General features: G+C 35.2%; 3 protein-coding genes across 3 annotated transcripts in view; 2 read left to right on the top strand and 1 right to left on the bottom strand.

Annotated features, from left to right (window-relative positions):
• Positions 1–8: 8 nt before the first annotated feature.
• Positions 9–7558, bottom strand: LOC106161830 (immunoglobulin-binding protein 1). The gene is made up of 10 exons (XM_013538862.3): positions 7408–7558; positions 7101–7213; positions 6471–6555; positions 3098–3222; positions 2642–2780; positions 2307–2376; positions 1811–1905; positions 1404–1543; positions 1018–1160; positions 9–728 (listed from the first exon to the last, which is right to left on the bottom strand). The coding sequence occupies exons 1-10, from the start codon at positions 7546–7548 to the stop codon at positions 688–690; spliced, it is 1092 nt and encodes a 363-aa protein (XP_013394316.2). The 5' UTR covers positions 7549–7558; the 3' UTR covers positions 9–687.
• LOC106161832 (protein FMC1 homolog) lies at positions 7558–9167 on the top strand. Its single transcript, XM_013538864.3, has 3 exons — positions 7558–7678; positions 8313–8465; positions 8978–9167. The coding sequence occupies exons 1-3, from the start codon at positions 7601–7603 to the stop codon at positions 9086–9088; spliced, it is 342 nt and encodes a 113-aa protein (XP_013394318.1). The 5' UTR covers positions 7558–7600; the 3' UTR covers positions 9089–9167.
• Positions 9168–14026: 4859 nt separating this feature from the next.
• LOC106161863 (follicle-stimulating hormone receptor) overlaps positions 14027–15027 on the top strand; it is a 31014-nt gene continuing 30013 nt past the window's right edge. The window contains exon 1 of the mRNA XM_013538935.2: positions 14027–14409. Within this exon, the coding sequence (XP_013394389.2) occupies positions 14234–14409 (176 nt within the window). The 5' untranslated portion in view covers positions 14027–14233. The remainder of the gene's footprint in view (positions 14410–15027) is intronic.

The following is a 15027-nucleotide window of genomic DNA, read 5'->3' as shown; positions in this document are numbered from 1 at the left end:
TAACAGCATTTTGATTGTTCAATTTATTGAATATGTATAAGAAGAAATGTCACTTCTTAGTTGGTTTTTCATCACGAAGCTGACTAAATATGACAGGAAAAGAAAAATCACTTGTCTACAATCATTTTGTGCTGAAAAGGCCATTTACATACAATCAACACTGATGAGACATTTTTCGGACTTTTGTCGGAATTTCGACTTTTTCAGGGTCATTTGGATCATTCTTTTGAATCATGTACCCTGGCCCCAGCCAATTTTCCTACTATTTCAGTGAGGACTGGTCTCATCCCTGAAATGACTAACTCCAGACAAGCTCACTTGGTACATTTAGATGGTATGATACTATATGCAATATCAGAGAGATCAGTTCAATTTGTGCAACTAAATGATTGTACTCTGAGAAATCGCCTCGGGTGCAAATAAACTTCAACATGAATGGTTAAAGAATGACATGCAACAACATCAGGAGAATCTTGATTTCTTAAAAATGTCAATTTTGAATATGGCCTGTATAAAGTTCTGTTTCGAAAATTATGGCATCGAAGGCAAATATACAAGTCGGCAATTTTCAGCACCAGACAAGCCAATGGAAAAATCAGCTGCTGCGAATATATTAAATGTAGTCTGAGAATGGTTTTGGAATCGTTTGCCTTTCTCTGTATACTGAAGACCTTCTACTGATGAGCATTAACCCATATTTGTGGTGTTCCCTTCTCCTCTTCTGTGGTCTAAAACATATTAAAATGTATTTTGGTAACTTTTAAAACACAGCCATGATAATCACATATAAGAGTATTCCAATTACATATAAGACTATTCCATTACATAAAAAAAAAATTAAAATATTAGATTATTTAAGTTAATGTAATGTAATACAGCTATCTTCATCATCTCCTACTACATGGAGCCTGGATGTAGTGAAAAATGTTTGATTTGGCTAAATTAGCTACATTCTTGGCTAAATTAATGCCATCCATATTTAGCACAGTGACGTTCTCATAATAAATATGTAAATACCATCTTTCCAAGCGTCCCAGTTTCTTGCTTTAGCTAATTCTTCAGGGTCATCCATCTCTTCTTTCCTTTCTTTTTCAATAGCTGCTTGTTCGTCTGCAGTTGCAGCAAGCTCTGGATCATTAGCCATGTCCTGCATGCTTGGACTTACATATAAAATATAAAATAAATTTTTATTCGCATTTAATCACACAAGAAGGAAAAAGTGTTAGATAAACATACCTAAGCTGGGTTTTTAATTTATTCATTTTTAGATGACATGTACATAAATGGCCAACTAAAATGTATACCATAATACTACTGCCCGCTGCAATCACAACCAAAGAAAAAAATCTTTCCAAACATAATTAATGTAAGAGTGAGGTAACAAAACAATGATAAACCCTCACCCTGATTGCTGCTCTGGTTGGAGATTCTTATATGTCTGCTCATAAAACTCATCTAGAGTGTACGTGGGGACCCCTGGATAACCCATACCAAACACTTTTTTCTGCAGATCATTCTTTGTGATGATAAAAGGCCTAAAAGACTATCCAAAAAGGAGGGGGAAATGACAATTTGATTATTCTAAAATGACAGAAGTTATCACCAACTTATATCAAAACAACAAACTTTTGTTTGAACAACAGAATTTCATTTTACACTTAAATAGCAATTATTAAGTAAATATACTTTAATATCTTCTGTATGTCCAGAAAAGCAGCTTTAACTGAAAGAAACAAAATTTGCCTTAGATATCTTGGTTGCCTTATCTTTCTATCAAAGTCACGTCTTTAAGAGTACACCATTACGTTACCTGTTTTTGCTGTGTTTTTTTGGTTTCCTTTGACATTTCTCCCGATTCCTCTCTTCCTCCCATTTTAGATCTCCCTGCTAAGAGGGTAAGTTCCACTGAAAATATAAGCAATAAAATATATTTGATGCCTTCAATTAACAACACATCTTTCAAGTTGTAAGTTATACTCTAATGATTATATTTATTGACAGTACTCAAAAGCACTTCTACCACATTGTACAAGTGTTATAATATGTGAAACTGCACAGCATATTAAGACAGACAGTTAAAAAATTAACAGTTGGGTTTCCTGTTTACATTTCAGATTATATTTATGCTGGAGACAGAACAACTAATTTATTCAAAGTTTATCTAAATTTACATTTTTAAATGATAAATAATAATCCTCAAAAACACTTCATCCTAATGCTTATATCTATTACCACAATAAAACAAGGAATCAAGTTCAGTCAGGATCTACTTAACTATAAATGCCATATTAAAATATAACTGTTACTTTCTATACTGTCTAGTTCATCCAAGCTTGAGTTGACCCATTTGTTCAATAGTGTTGTATAATACTCCCTCTGGAATGGATATTATGTAAAAATATTTAGTTATATAGAAAAATAATTGACATGGAAATGTTAATGCAATTAACTAGAAATACTGATCAATAATAATTATAAAAACTGTTTGCGACTTTGACGTGATCCGTGCAGAAAAGACACCTAGGCTACTTTACTTTTTCTGAAAAAAGAAAAAAAACTTTGTTGTTGATATAAAAATCTTTACAAATATACAACTTTAAAATATTCAAAAATCATTTTCTCTCTTTTTAAAAATTACTACCTTGACTTCATCATCAATGTGTGGCTCCTTTACTTTTTCATATAATTCTTTCAGTTTACTTTCCGTTGCTTTTTGTTTTTTAAATCTTTCAATTTTACTCTGTCGTGACCTTGCCATGCCAATCAGGTCTGGTGGAATACTGAATGTAAAAAACATGAAAATTGCACAACTAGTACATGTTACTATTGTTTTTATTTTTTATTTTGGGTTTTTTTTTTTTTTTCAGAATGTTTTATTTGACTTATAAAATAAATAAATGTTTCTTATATAAATGAAGCACATTCAGAAGCCAAAATATTCTAAATACTGCAGGGAACTGCCACTCTATCTGTAGTTAAATATTATTATTATTGTACACATTATTTCAGTCACTGACCAATATGCTTATGGAAACATGAGGCCACTCTTGTTGTATAATTAGTTTTAACATTGAATATTTCACCATGAAATCCTTACCCTCTAGCTCCTGGGGGATGTTGAGGCCTTGTGTTTTCTTGGTTTTCTTCTCTGTCTTTGTCCGAGACATCTACATCTGTCACCCCATATAACTTGCACAGTCTCATAAAGTCTTTATAATATGTCTGAAGTTGAATTAAAAGGTAAATATCAAGTACAAGTTTATGCCAAATCATAACATTCACAGATTTTAATAATATACAGCCAACTAGAAGCAATCAGCATATTATAATAACAGGTTCATAAAAATATAAAAGGCTTCTTAATCTTATGGGGTGAGGGAGGGGGAGATCACTCCAGAATTAAGGGTGGACTTCAAACATTCTTGTAAATTTTCAGAAGAAACATAGTTAGGTATTTTTGCAGCAATTCCCCCCACCCTGTAACTCTAAAATATTATGTTAAACAAAATTAAGTCGTGTGGTGACTTTAACCAATGTCTTTGCTACTCAAATAAATAAGTATGAAAATTTACTAACTAGTTTTTTAATCTTTATTTTTAAATGTTCAAACTTTTTGACCAATGCAAACGTTCACCCCAGCAATGACCTTGGCTCTCATGATATTTGGATGGCATAAAGTTTCATGCAAAACATTGCTAACAAAGTCAAATACTGCCAATCTAATTTATTTGAATAGAAGAGGTATTGCTCAAAGAAAAAATACAAATTCACTTAAAAACTAGAGGATCAGAGAGGCGATACCGCCTCCGAATATTGTACCACCAGCTGGAGCAAGCGCATTCGTATAGACCCCCACATACACAAAATAAGGGACACAGCCACCAGTCTTATGCTTGACAAGCTATAAAAATGCAATCAACAAGAATTTTCAAAATATGCAAAAAATATATATAACTTAAAATGGTACAATCAAAGTTAAGTTCATCGTAAGGTAGGTCAAAGGTCAATTTCAAGGTCACAGTAAATTGCCAGTATATGACTTCCTATTCAACTTCAATAGTAACTATGGACCTATCTCTGCCAGGTTTGGAGTTAAAAGGGAAAGAGATTAGCAGAGTTCAGTTCATGATTATAAGTAGGTCAAAGGTCAATTTCAAGGTCACAGAAAGATTGCCAGTATATGACTTCCTACTCAAGTTCAATAGTAACTATGGACCTATCTCTGCCAGTTTTGGAGATAAAAGGGAACCAAAATTTGCAAAGTTCAGTTCATGATAAAAAGTAGGTCAAAGGTCAATTTTAAGGTCACATTTAGATTGCCAGTATATGACTTCATATTCAAGTTCAATAGAAAGTATGGACCTATCTCTGCCAGTTTTGGAGATAAAAGGGAGGCAAAATTTGCAAAGTTCAGTTCATGGTGAAAAGTAGGTCAAAGGTCAATTTCAAGGTCACAGTAAGATTGCCAGTACATGACTTCCTATTCAACTTCAATAGTAACTATGGACTTATCTCTGCCAGTTTTGGAGATATAAGGGACTAAATGTTATAATTTTGGAGTTACCATAATGTGCCATAAATTTCCTACAGAAAAAATTAATGAAAATAAAGAAAAGGTCATTTTGGTAAAAATTCTTGAAATGGGAGGTGCTCTGAAGTTCCAGATGTTCAAATTTGATGAAATAATGTCATTTTCGACCACAAGTTGCCTGCTTTGTCAAGCCTTATGTTTTATTTTTCCGGAGTTCAAAATTTATTATCCATAACCGTACTGCACATTTTGCTTTAACCACCAAAATGTACTTTTTGATACAGCGTAACTTTGGAGATAAAAGGGAAGCAAAATTTGCAAAGTTCAGTTCATGATGAAAAGTAGGTCAAAGGTCAATTTCAAGGTCACAGTAAGATTGCCAGTATATGACTTCCTATTCAAGTTCAATAGTAACTATGGATTTATCTCTGCCAGTTTTGGAGATAAAAGGGAACCAAAATTTGCAAAGTTCAATTCATGATAAAAAGTAGGTCAAAGGTCATTTCAAGGTCACATTTAGATTGCCAGTATATGACTTCATATTCAAGTTCAATAGTAACTATGGACCTATCTCTGCCAGTTTTGGAGATAAAAGGGAGGCAAAATTTGCAAAGTTCAGTTCATGGTGAAAAGTAGGTCAAAGGTCAATTTTAAGGTCACATTAAGATTGCCAGTATATGACTTCCTATTCAACTTCAATAGTAACTATGGACCTATCTCTGCCAGTTTTGGAGATAAAAGGGAAGCAAAATTTGCAAAGTTCAATTTATGGTGAAAAGTAGGTCAAAGGTCAATTTTAAGGTCACATTAAGATTGCCAGTATATGACTTCCTATTCAACTTCAATAGTAACTATGGACCTATCTCTGCCAGTTGTGGAGATATAAGGGACTCAATGTTATAATTTCGGAGTTACCTTAATGTGCCATAAATTTCCTACAGAAAAAATTAATTAAAATAAAGAAAAGGTCATTTTGGTAAAAATTCTTGAAATGGGAGGTGCTCTGAAGTTCCAGAAGTTCAAATTTGATGAAATAATGTCATTTTTGACCACAAGTTGTCTGCTTTGCCAAGCCTTATGTTTTATTTTTCCAGAGTTCAAAATTTATTATCCATTACCGTACTGCACATTTTGCTTTCACCACCAATATGTACTTTTTGATACAGCGTAACTCGAAAACCGTATGGAATACAAAAAAACGGAGACCACCCCCAGTGTTGGGCTTTACATGCTCTACAAAATGCAAAAAAGAATGGGTCTCTAGCATTAACGGTTCCCGAATTAGAGACAGTTTTCAGTTTCGGTATCTTATGGCCGCTACACCCGTGAAAATGCACCGATTGACCCCAAATTCACACAGATGAAAGATGACCTGAAGGGTAACATTTTCCAATAATATTATTGGTTAAGTCTGTGTGGTGTCTGAATAACAGCGCAAATAAATTTTTTTTCCTAAAAAAATTCATTTTTTTGAAAATTTTTGCCCGTTTGACCTTGAAATAAAGGTCAAAGGTCAAATCCAAGGGCATATTTGAAATCTACACATATGACTTTTGGAAAGCCGTCTGTAGAAATTTTTCCCATAATTCCTTCCGTAGGGTAGATAATTAGCATTTAATTTTGCCATTTTTGGACAAGGGTGCATTGCAATGAGTGCCACACCTAGACCCCAATACCGACAAAGCCCAAATTTTACGTGGAACGAGTTGAGATTATAGGTGACCTAAATCCAAGAGATGGGTATGGGGGCCCTTACCGTCTAGGAGGAGAAGCGGTAACGGTAACATGGCGGCGGAGCCGGCGGAACGGACCGGACGGGACTAAAACCATGTGTACCGCCAGCGCTAACGCTGGTGGTACAATGATATTGAAAATGGAAGAGTCATTGGGGGGGGGGGGGGGGGGGGGGTACTTTTTCCCTGGCTGAGATTTTCCTTACCTGAGCCTTTGCCACAATTTCTTGTCTGTCTCCTTTGGTCTGAAGATTTGTAAAGTAGGCTAATATTGCTGGAACTACTAAATATCTGTTGAGAAAGAAAGACCACATCAATTACACTTTAAGGTACACGTATATTTATATGCAATGAACCAATGTCACTGAAAATTTCATCGATTTTTTAATCATCATCAAACTATAGTTTACCCTATCCAAAATGACTGAAATAATTGCAATTATAAACCAATCTTTTAGTTCTAAATGTTAATTCTTTACCATCACATGGATAATTTGTAGGTCTCCATCTTGCCTTTCACAATGCATCCCATTACCCATATAAAGATATGACGTTTTCTTTGAATTATATTAACAACATAAAATATTTAAAATGGATATTCCGAAAGATTTGATCACCAAAAATCTTTTTTATCTTTGTAAAAAGGCTGTGCTCACACCCTTATGGTACAGTACAATGTACAGTACATGTATGTCATAAGACTTATTATTGACTTTGTCTCTACCAAAGGCTAAAACAACGAAACTGTAGTTAACAATTTTTGATCGATTTTAAAATACAGACTGTTTTATAGATTTATCCACTATACAAAAAAACAGATTTTTTTAATTCCTTACTTTATGTCTTGTGTTGCAACTTCTTGGAGTTCCTCGTTCTCACTGAAGAGACTGAGCTGGTTAATCATCAGTATAGCTTTTTCACATAAACCAATGCCTTCCTTTACCTTGCCCTGGTAATATAAAACACATGATGTCTTGTCAAATAGACATGGAAGAAACAGGTACATGGATATGGTCATGTCTCACACTGATAGATATTTTATCTACAATTAATTCAGTTTTTAGAAAGAAGTCAAGATTTTCACAGTGCAAGTTGAAAGTGGTCTGATTATTCAGGTGTACTTTTAAGATCTTGGTGTCTTACTTGGATGACCATGGAACTAGTAGATTCTTGGGTATTATCCACAGATTCATATAACTTCCAAATGTCATCAAAGACGTCTGGAAGACGCTGTTCTGATTCTGTCTGAGATCCATGTGTGTTTTCGTCCACTGCTTGTGCCATTTTCACAATTCTCGTGCACTATTCCAGTCTCGCGAGAAGTGAACACTGCAAAATGGCAGCTCCCACGAGAGCTCGCACTCTCTCCGTTTTGCGAGGATTACTCCACGAACTAAAGCTGATGACACCAAAAGTAAGAAGATCATTAGTATGACAGTGTATTCAAAAATCATACAGCACATTGAATACTTAACCTATTGCAAACATAAACTTTCTGAGAAAGCACTGAGTTTTACCAAGGAGTTATAACTCCTTCCTTGGTTTTACTAAAACTAGAGTCTAAAATCAAACCAGTGTGGTTTCAAGTATTTCTTGTTGTTTCAGTGATAGACCAAAATGCAGCTCGGTCATCTCAGTTTATGAATAATATTTACATTTATACTTGTTAACGTTTATGGAAATGAATGACGGTAACATTATTAACATTTACAAGCTTAATTATTTTTAATGAGAAAAATGAATTTTGTAATTATTCTATTGTGTTTAATTTTATCAACAGATCATATGCCAGATTATACCAATTTTCATTTTATACTTTTATGTATAAATTATTATTATTATTATTATTCAGGCCCGTAGCCAGGGGGTTTGAAAGAACCACCCTTTTTTGCTGGGAAAAGGTCCACTCTGATTTTATCTAAAATTTGATCTATGTACTTAAGGATTTTACGTTAAAAGGTCCACTTTTTCAGAAAATGACACCCCCCCCCCCCCTCTGAGATTGCTGCCTGTGGGCTTGTTATTATTATTATTATTATTATTCCCAGAGCAAACTAAGAACCACTCCAGTATATTCCTATGTGTTGGACCAGTACAGACAACACCAGTTAACCAGTAATACGTACTGTAAGGGGGATGGAGCTATGAATCATCTTGCTGAAACATACCTCTGTCTTTTGAAAAGTACAAGAGAATGTAAGGTAAAGTTCTTGTAGACTTACTTAATTTGTGTGTACACATGTACACATACACACTCTACACTAGTTTGTTGATTGAAAGATAATTTAGATACTTTATGAATTTTTAATACAGTAATTTTTTGTATTTGTTGGAAAATTCAGAAACTGGGTTATGTTTTTAATTATTCTTTCCCAATTATACAGCAATGTACAGCAGTCTGTTATTTGTTGGAAAGTTCAGGTACTAAATTTATATTTTAACAATAAATAATGATTCAGAAGAAATTAAATTTTCATATCTGTGGTCATACATTCATTACAAATTCTTTATTTTGATTTCATTATTTAGGTCAAAGAGACCTCTATGGCAATATTTATAAAAATAACAGATTTTAAAAAATCCATATAGCTTACTTTACACCAACATGAATAGATACTGTGTTTCATTTTCTCTAGCCAATTTTGGGTGTAGCAAAATATTTCAACAGAGAGGCATGTAATGACTAAAGTGTTTTTATTTTTTTATTTTGTAGGAACTAAGAGAGGAATTCAAAGGACACGGAGAAAGAAGCACTGAATCTACAGCAAATCTAGTTGGATATAAATTACCTGAATCATATACAGAAAATGGTTCGGATAGCTAGCTTGGATATAGATATTAGGGGATCTGTAAATACTACATTGTCTACATATACATGATTAAATATTGAATTGAAAAACTGATCTGATATTGAGTTGTTGTTTTTTTTACTTTTGCTAAAGCAACACGTCTTTTCAGAACTGCTCTGATGAATGTCACTGGAAGTAATTTAATTTTTTTTCTTAAAACCTGTCTTTTTTTTTTTAACCAGAGGGAAAGCACTGCAAACATAGTTTGGAAAGATCACTTATCTCACATATCTTAAAGCCATACTTAACTATTTGTGTTATATACACTCTGAAAAGGATTTTAATAATTTTCAATATTTTTACCTTACGCACAATGCCAAAATCGATTTTCTGTCATTGTTGAAATTTTGTTTTGAGAAAACAACATTTATTATTATCACTATAGGCAGTGGTTCTTGAATGTCACTGTAAAAAATGAAACAACTTACCCCTTCAGTGATTTTTACTTGGGAGTAATAGTGAATTGATCAGTTTTTAACACCAACCGTCTGTCGTTATTTTTCCCTAGGCTAAGGTTATCTCTTAGAAGGCACAATTAATCTAATTATGTCGCTCAGCTGTACTCAAGAACTTGAAAAACATGTCTATAAACTAGAACCCAATGTAAACAAAAGGTATCAGCAGACAAATATAATCATAGATATCTGTAAACCAGCAACGTCTGCACACTAATTCTATCCCTTTTATCAAATAAAACAACATCGCAAGTCTGAAAACAATCGTTCCGAGCAATAGTGTGTTAGATGTGACACGTAACACAATCCACGAGAGCATATCCACACGCATCTGTCTAAACGGTTTCATGCAATGGGAATTGTGCCGTTTACGTATACATCAAATCCTGTCACAAAAATGGAGGCAAAGAAGGGTTATTGCGATATTTGTTTTCTATAAACACAAAGACATGTTCATTAGTTCTGCAATTAGATCACGGAATGTAGAATTCTTTGAAGCGCTTCAATAAGTGCGGTGGTGAATAGACGGACTTGGAATGAGAAAAGATTATTGTGCCATAGACTATTAGATTTCCGCTCTAATATGAGGAAATGGTTATCAGTATCTATTTGCTGTTGAAATATGCCTTCATTGTAAATTAGCAGACATCCGAAGTTCTCTATAACGCCATAAAACGGGCTGGTAAAATGATAGGCCCAGTTTCCAGACATTTCCGGATTTGTTCGAACTCCGTACCTTCATTAGAAAGTGTTCACAAAGTAAGACATTAACCTATTTATATACATCTTTTTCCAAAAACCGTCACGGTGAAAGCGAGAAAAAATAATATATCTCTAGTTTTCAAAAATTCCTACACTTTTTAGCAAGAGCGTATGACAGTTGAACGGACGCTTTTACCTAAAATAAAAAGGCGGACCCAAGTTCCCCTGAAATCATTCGATATCGGAGTCAAGGCAAGGGCAAAGAATTTAAGGCTGGGTTGGGTGGTGGCATCCTGGCTTCTACGGGTTACTGAGAGCGGCAGATTTGAGGTTCAGGAGATTAAATTGTCTCACCCTTCGGAAACCTTTTCTATAGAACGCTGTCTGCTGCACCTGCGCTTTGCTTAAATGAATATCACTAGCGACATCTTTAAATCAATTAACCAATATGTAGTCTTCTACCATGGAAACGTTTTAGGTACATGTATTTACGAACATATCTATCTTGGGCGGTCTTTATTATCCAAAGGTGGTTGCACTCAAAAAACGGACCCACTCGGCTAAACCTTGCATTTTTTGTTTCTGTTGAATAATCTAGTCCCAAAATTGTTGCACTTCTCGGTAGTTTTCTTAGGAACATAGAAAACATACAGGAGACAACCTATTGTTGCTTGATAAACGACAAAAGATTGTAAATTTATGCCAAAAAATAGGTTTGAAGAGCGTTAACCCCGCCATATTTAATTAAAAAAGATCTGTTATGCAATAATCTACCTGTGTGCACCTCTCTGCTACATATATTCTGACATTTAAAAAATTAAGACATGAGTTATGTTGATATTTTAAGTATATGACGCTTGTAGGATATGTCCTCTTCCTTGGCCTTCCGCTGTCAAAATCAACAAAATATGTAAACATTTTGGGGTTTATTCATACAGTTATTTGTCTGAATTTTTATTTATTTGTTATGTATGTATGTATGTATTATGAATGGAAACCCTATGTTTGTTCGTTTGGTTTAAAACTTAGGTTAATAATATCCCGAGACGGCCTCGAAAACAGATTCCCTTCGTTATTTAATTATTAGATGAGGGAGATATCCTGCCTTAGATAGCAGCTTTATCACTACCATTGTGCGAATTTACAATCCAAGGTTGGGCTCACTTGGTTTCCCAAAGTGTTTTAAATTCATTATCGGATATTGGAAATCATCTTTAGTTGGCGTCCCAAAAACACAGTCAAATGAAGCTTTTCAAGGGTTCTTTTTTCACGTGGCAGTCTCACACGCAAGATGTCTCAGGTGATTTAACTGATACTCGGCGTGATAGCAATACCCTGCAGATTTGGAGATTACATTTGGCAACAATAGTTGAGTTTCCATTGCTAGACTTCGGTTTTCTGCTTCCGCCTTGAGATACCATGAAAGAGCCACCAAGGCGGTCTCAAGAACCTTTTTTTGCGTGGACCAAGCATCTCTTCACCAATTACACGTAGTTTAAGTGTATGGTATATGTACATGTAACGTGGCTCTTTGCGTCTCCGAGTGTGTTTCGTGTAGATACCATTGTTGGGTATATAAAAGGTTACCTTCTTTCAGACTTGGACAAATAAAACGATTTATTCGTCCAAGTTTCAGATAATTATTTTACCAAAGACATGTCCTGTATTGGATGCAAGTTAATTAGAGATAATTTCTGTTCAAACAAGGGTCACCTATCCGTAGGTACACTGTAGATGTTGTTTTCTACAGATTTGCCCGATAGAAAAATGCTATCTTCTATTCTTTTGGCTTTCTACTGCATGCTTCCGCTGTAACTCTGTTGACAGTAGAAATTCTCGAGGTGGTGAAATTTTATGTAGCATTTCCTGGGCAGCTGCAGGTTCTAATGCCTGTTTTGTGTAAGCTTGGCCTTATTTGCTTGGTTTTACCTTTCACCCACTATAGGCTAAAAACGTCAAGGATAATAACCAATATCTATATGCGTTACTGGAAGATGTTGCTGTAACACCCCCACCCCAAATAAGAAGGCAAATAGTATAAATTAAACTTTGGACATATTTATTTACTTTTAAATCAAGATGATCAATTACAGCTAGCGCATTTTGCTTCTATTTTATCTCTGATAACTTAAACTACGCTTGAAAAAGGCATTCCGTTTTACCCCACGTGCGATTGTCGTGGAAAGGTAGTCAAATTTCAAAATAAGAACTCTGTATCATAGTTTAATTCCGCAGAAGTTAAAAGGTGATAATAAGTATTTTATTGTGTGAACTTGCACAGATTTTGCACGATTGAGTTAATACCAATGAGAAACTCTCGACTCTGTACCCTACCAGCTATATAAAAAGTATGTACCCCCAGATGATACTAGTGGCAGATTTAGTGGGGGGTCTTGGGGAATCCAGCCCCCCCCCCCCTTCGGTTTCTGAAAAATATACCACATCAATATTCCCCTCGTGAAATTAGAATTTAGACTTGCTGAATCATAGTTCTAAACCATACCAAAGGACACTGTTTACTCTCCTAAACACACAAAAAAATTTCGGGGCCCTTGAGTAGGCCCGAACCCCACACCAAGGGGGCGGCGGTTGGCTTCGCATCCGATGCCTGTCGTTCCGGACCCCCTCCCCCCGCCCCCCCTCCCCCCCCCCTTCAAATAATCCTTGATCCGCTCCTGGCTATTTTATGTATTACAGTATAATAATATAATTGCACTGGTGCAAGACTGTTACTGTATATTGACCATGTAATGCACAGTAGCCTAACTGTAAAATATGTTTATGGGCCATTTGCAATGGCCTTGTGAATTCAGCTAAAAGCTAATCCAGGTTTGCTAAACGGCATAACGGTAACACGTACCGATAACATCGCTATTGGTATCAGGTTTCTATCGTTTTATTATAACTGTCATCTTGTCTTATACACTGTTGTTTTGACAGTGGTATCTGGTGTATTTAAAGTCGCTAGGGTTATAACTATAACTATAACCTTTAACCATAGAAGTTCTCTACTTCTATGCTTTAACTAACTGTGTGAATATATATATATATATATATATATATATATATATATATATATATATATATATATATATATATATATACTCACACACACACACACACACACACACACACACACACAGTAGAAAAGTTAATAGTTAAAAGGAGGGAAAGATTAGAGCTGACTAAGACTTTATTTTAATACGGAGAATTTACTTATTACTTTAGAAAACGATTGACCATTTGAACGCATAAACTCGTGGATCCTTGTCTTATCTATAGGCCCTTTATCCATAGAAGACAGTAGGGCCTATCTTCCAATTACTTTATATGGAGGCGGCGATTTTTTTCACGGAAATATAGTGCCTTAAAAATAGATTTTTACACATTTTATTGGCAAACATCAGCCACACCTTTTTCCGTCAACCCATTGCACAGTAGTCAAACCAACTTTCTGTTTTTTTTTTTTTTTTTTTTTTTTTTTTTTTTTTTTTTTGTCTTTCAAATAACATTTGTCGGTACGAAATTAGGCACTGAGTTACTACTATCTCTTTGCCGTCTGAAGGAATGGGCCTCCGAGCGTGGTCTCAAAATTTAGATTATTTATCCATCTATTTATAATGCATATATTTATTTTTTCTTTTCTATTTAATACATTTTAATACATTAAAAAAAAACACGTATAGGCCTGAGATCGGCGTTATGGCGTCAGATCAGGACTTGATGTTAATAGTTTCCTTCCAAGCAGGTATTGACTCTTTGACACATTCACGGCGTTATAGACATCGAAAGAAACTTTCAGCCAATCCCTTCCTGTGATTTGCGGTCACATGACCAAGGCATTGAAGTATGTGAAGCGGCAGGCTAGTATGTTGGTTCACACTTACAGCACGTTGCTGCGGCAGGCAGAGCAACTCTATCACAAACCAGTGGCATGTAACTAGCATTCTAAGCGAGTACAACATGAATATCGATGGCTTTTTGTTGATGGGAACTTTCATAATTTTGGCCTCTAGTGCCGACGCGGACTGCGTGGTTGGAGGGGAATCCCTGGAAAAGAACTCAGCAGTTCTCGTCACTTGCTCGGGGAAAAACATCACCTCCGTGCCCCAGTCAATTCCGAAGAATGTCACCGAACTGTAAGTAGGCTGTGTGTGCAATTTGACTTTAATTTTCAGAAACGCGAGAGGTTGTACGATCCCAGTTAATCGCGCCTTGGGATGTGTGTACTCGCTCGCGTTCTATGAACTGCATCCGTGTTGGTGTCGGTGCTTGCGGCTGTCGCTTCCAAAATTAATCATTAGCGGCACATTTCAAGCGTGATGCATAGTGAAACCGCAGAAGGCAGCCTTAAATATCCTAGTGAACTCTTTATGTTGGGTTTATTTACACGCATACTGACTATGTACTTGTCCGTCACCAAGGCTAATCTTTGAAATTAAAGGGGAAATGTTTTCAAGTCGAAAAGATCGTGCTGAAAAAATTTTGTCAACGGTGAAGTTTTGTCTACTGTACTACGGGACATAAAATGAACTCTGAGTAATTGTGTGTGCCCACATTCTTATAAGATGGGAGGCACTGAAACACACACCTTCTGATTTCAGAGCACATGTGCTGAGAAGTAAAGTGATTGATGCAGCGCAAAATCTAATTAATTATCATTGCTTCTCCGAGGAAATAAGTATCTTACTATATTTTATACTTTTGGTTAAAGCTTAGTCTTGTACTGATTAAGAGTCTTTTTAAGTTACATATTT

Source organism: Lingula anatina, chromosome 2, assembly GCF_051362555.1.
Source record: "Lingula anatina isolate TDL-2025a chromosome 2, LinAna3.0, whole genome shotgun sequence".
Classification (NCBI taxonomy): Eukaryota; Metazoa; Brachiopoda; class Lingulata; order Lingulida; family Lingulidae; genus Lingula; species Lingula anatina.
This window is presented reverse-complemented; position numbering and strand designations above follow the sequence as displayed.

What these genes read in the sequence shown, in the direction of transcription:
- LOC106161830 (XM_013538862.3), bottom strand. Translation starts at nt 7,548, where the DNA reads ATGGCACAAGCAGTGGACGAAAACACACATGGATCTCAGACAGAATCA. An exon ending in ACATTGATGATGAAGTCAAG is followed by an intron (nt 2,377 to 2,641) that starts GTAGTAATTTTT and finishes TATCCATTCCAG; the next exon opens with AGGGAGTATTATACAACACT. An exon ending in TGAACTAGACAGTATAGAAA is followed by an intron (nt 1,906 to 2,306) that starts GTAACAGTTATA and finishes TTATATTTTCAG; the next exon opens with TGGAACTTACCCTCTTAGCA.
- LOC106161832 (XM_013538864.3), top strand. Translation starts at nt 7,601, where the DNA reads ATGGCAGCTCCCACGAGAGCTCGCACTCTCTCCGTTTTGCGAGGATTA. An exon ending in TAAAGCTGATGACACCAAAA is followed by an intron (nt 7,679 to 8,312) that starts GTAAGAAGATCA and finishes TATTATTCCCAG; the next exon opens with AGCAAACTAAGAACCACTCC. An exon ending in AAAGTACAAGAGAATGTAAG is followed by an intron (nt 8,466 to 8,977) that starts GTAAAGTTCTTG and finishes TTTATTTTGTAG; the next exon opens with GAACTAAGAGAGGAATTCAA.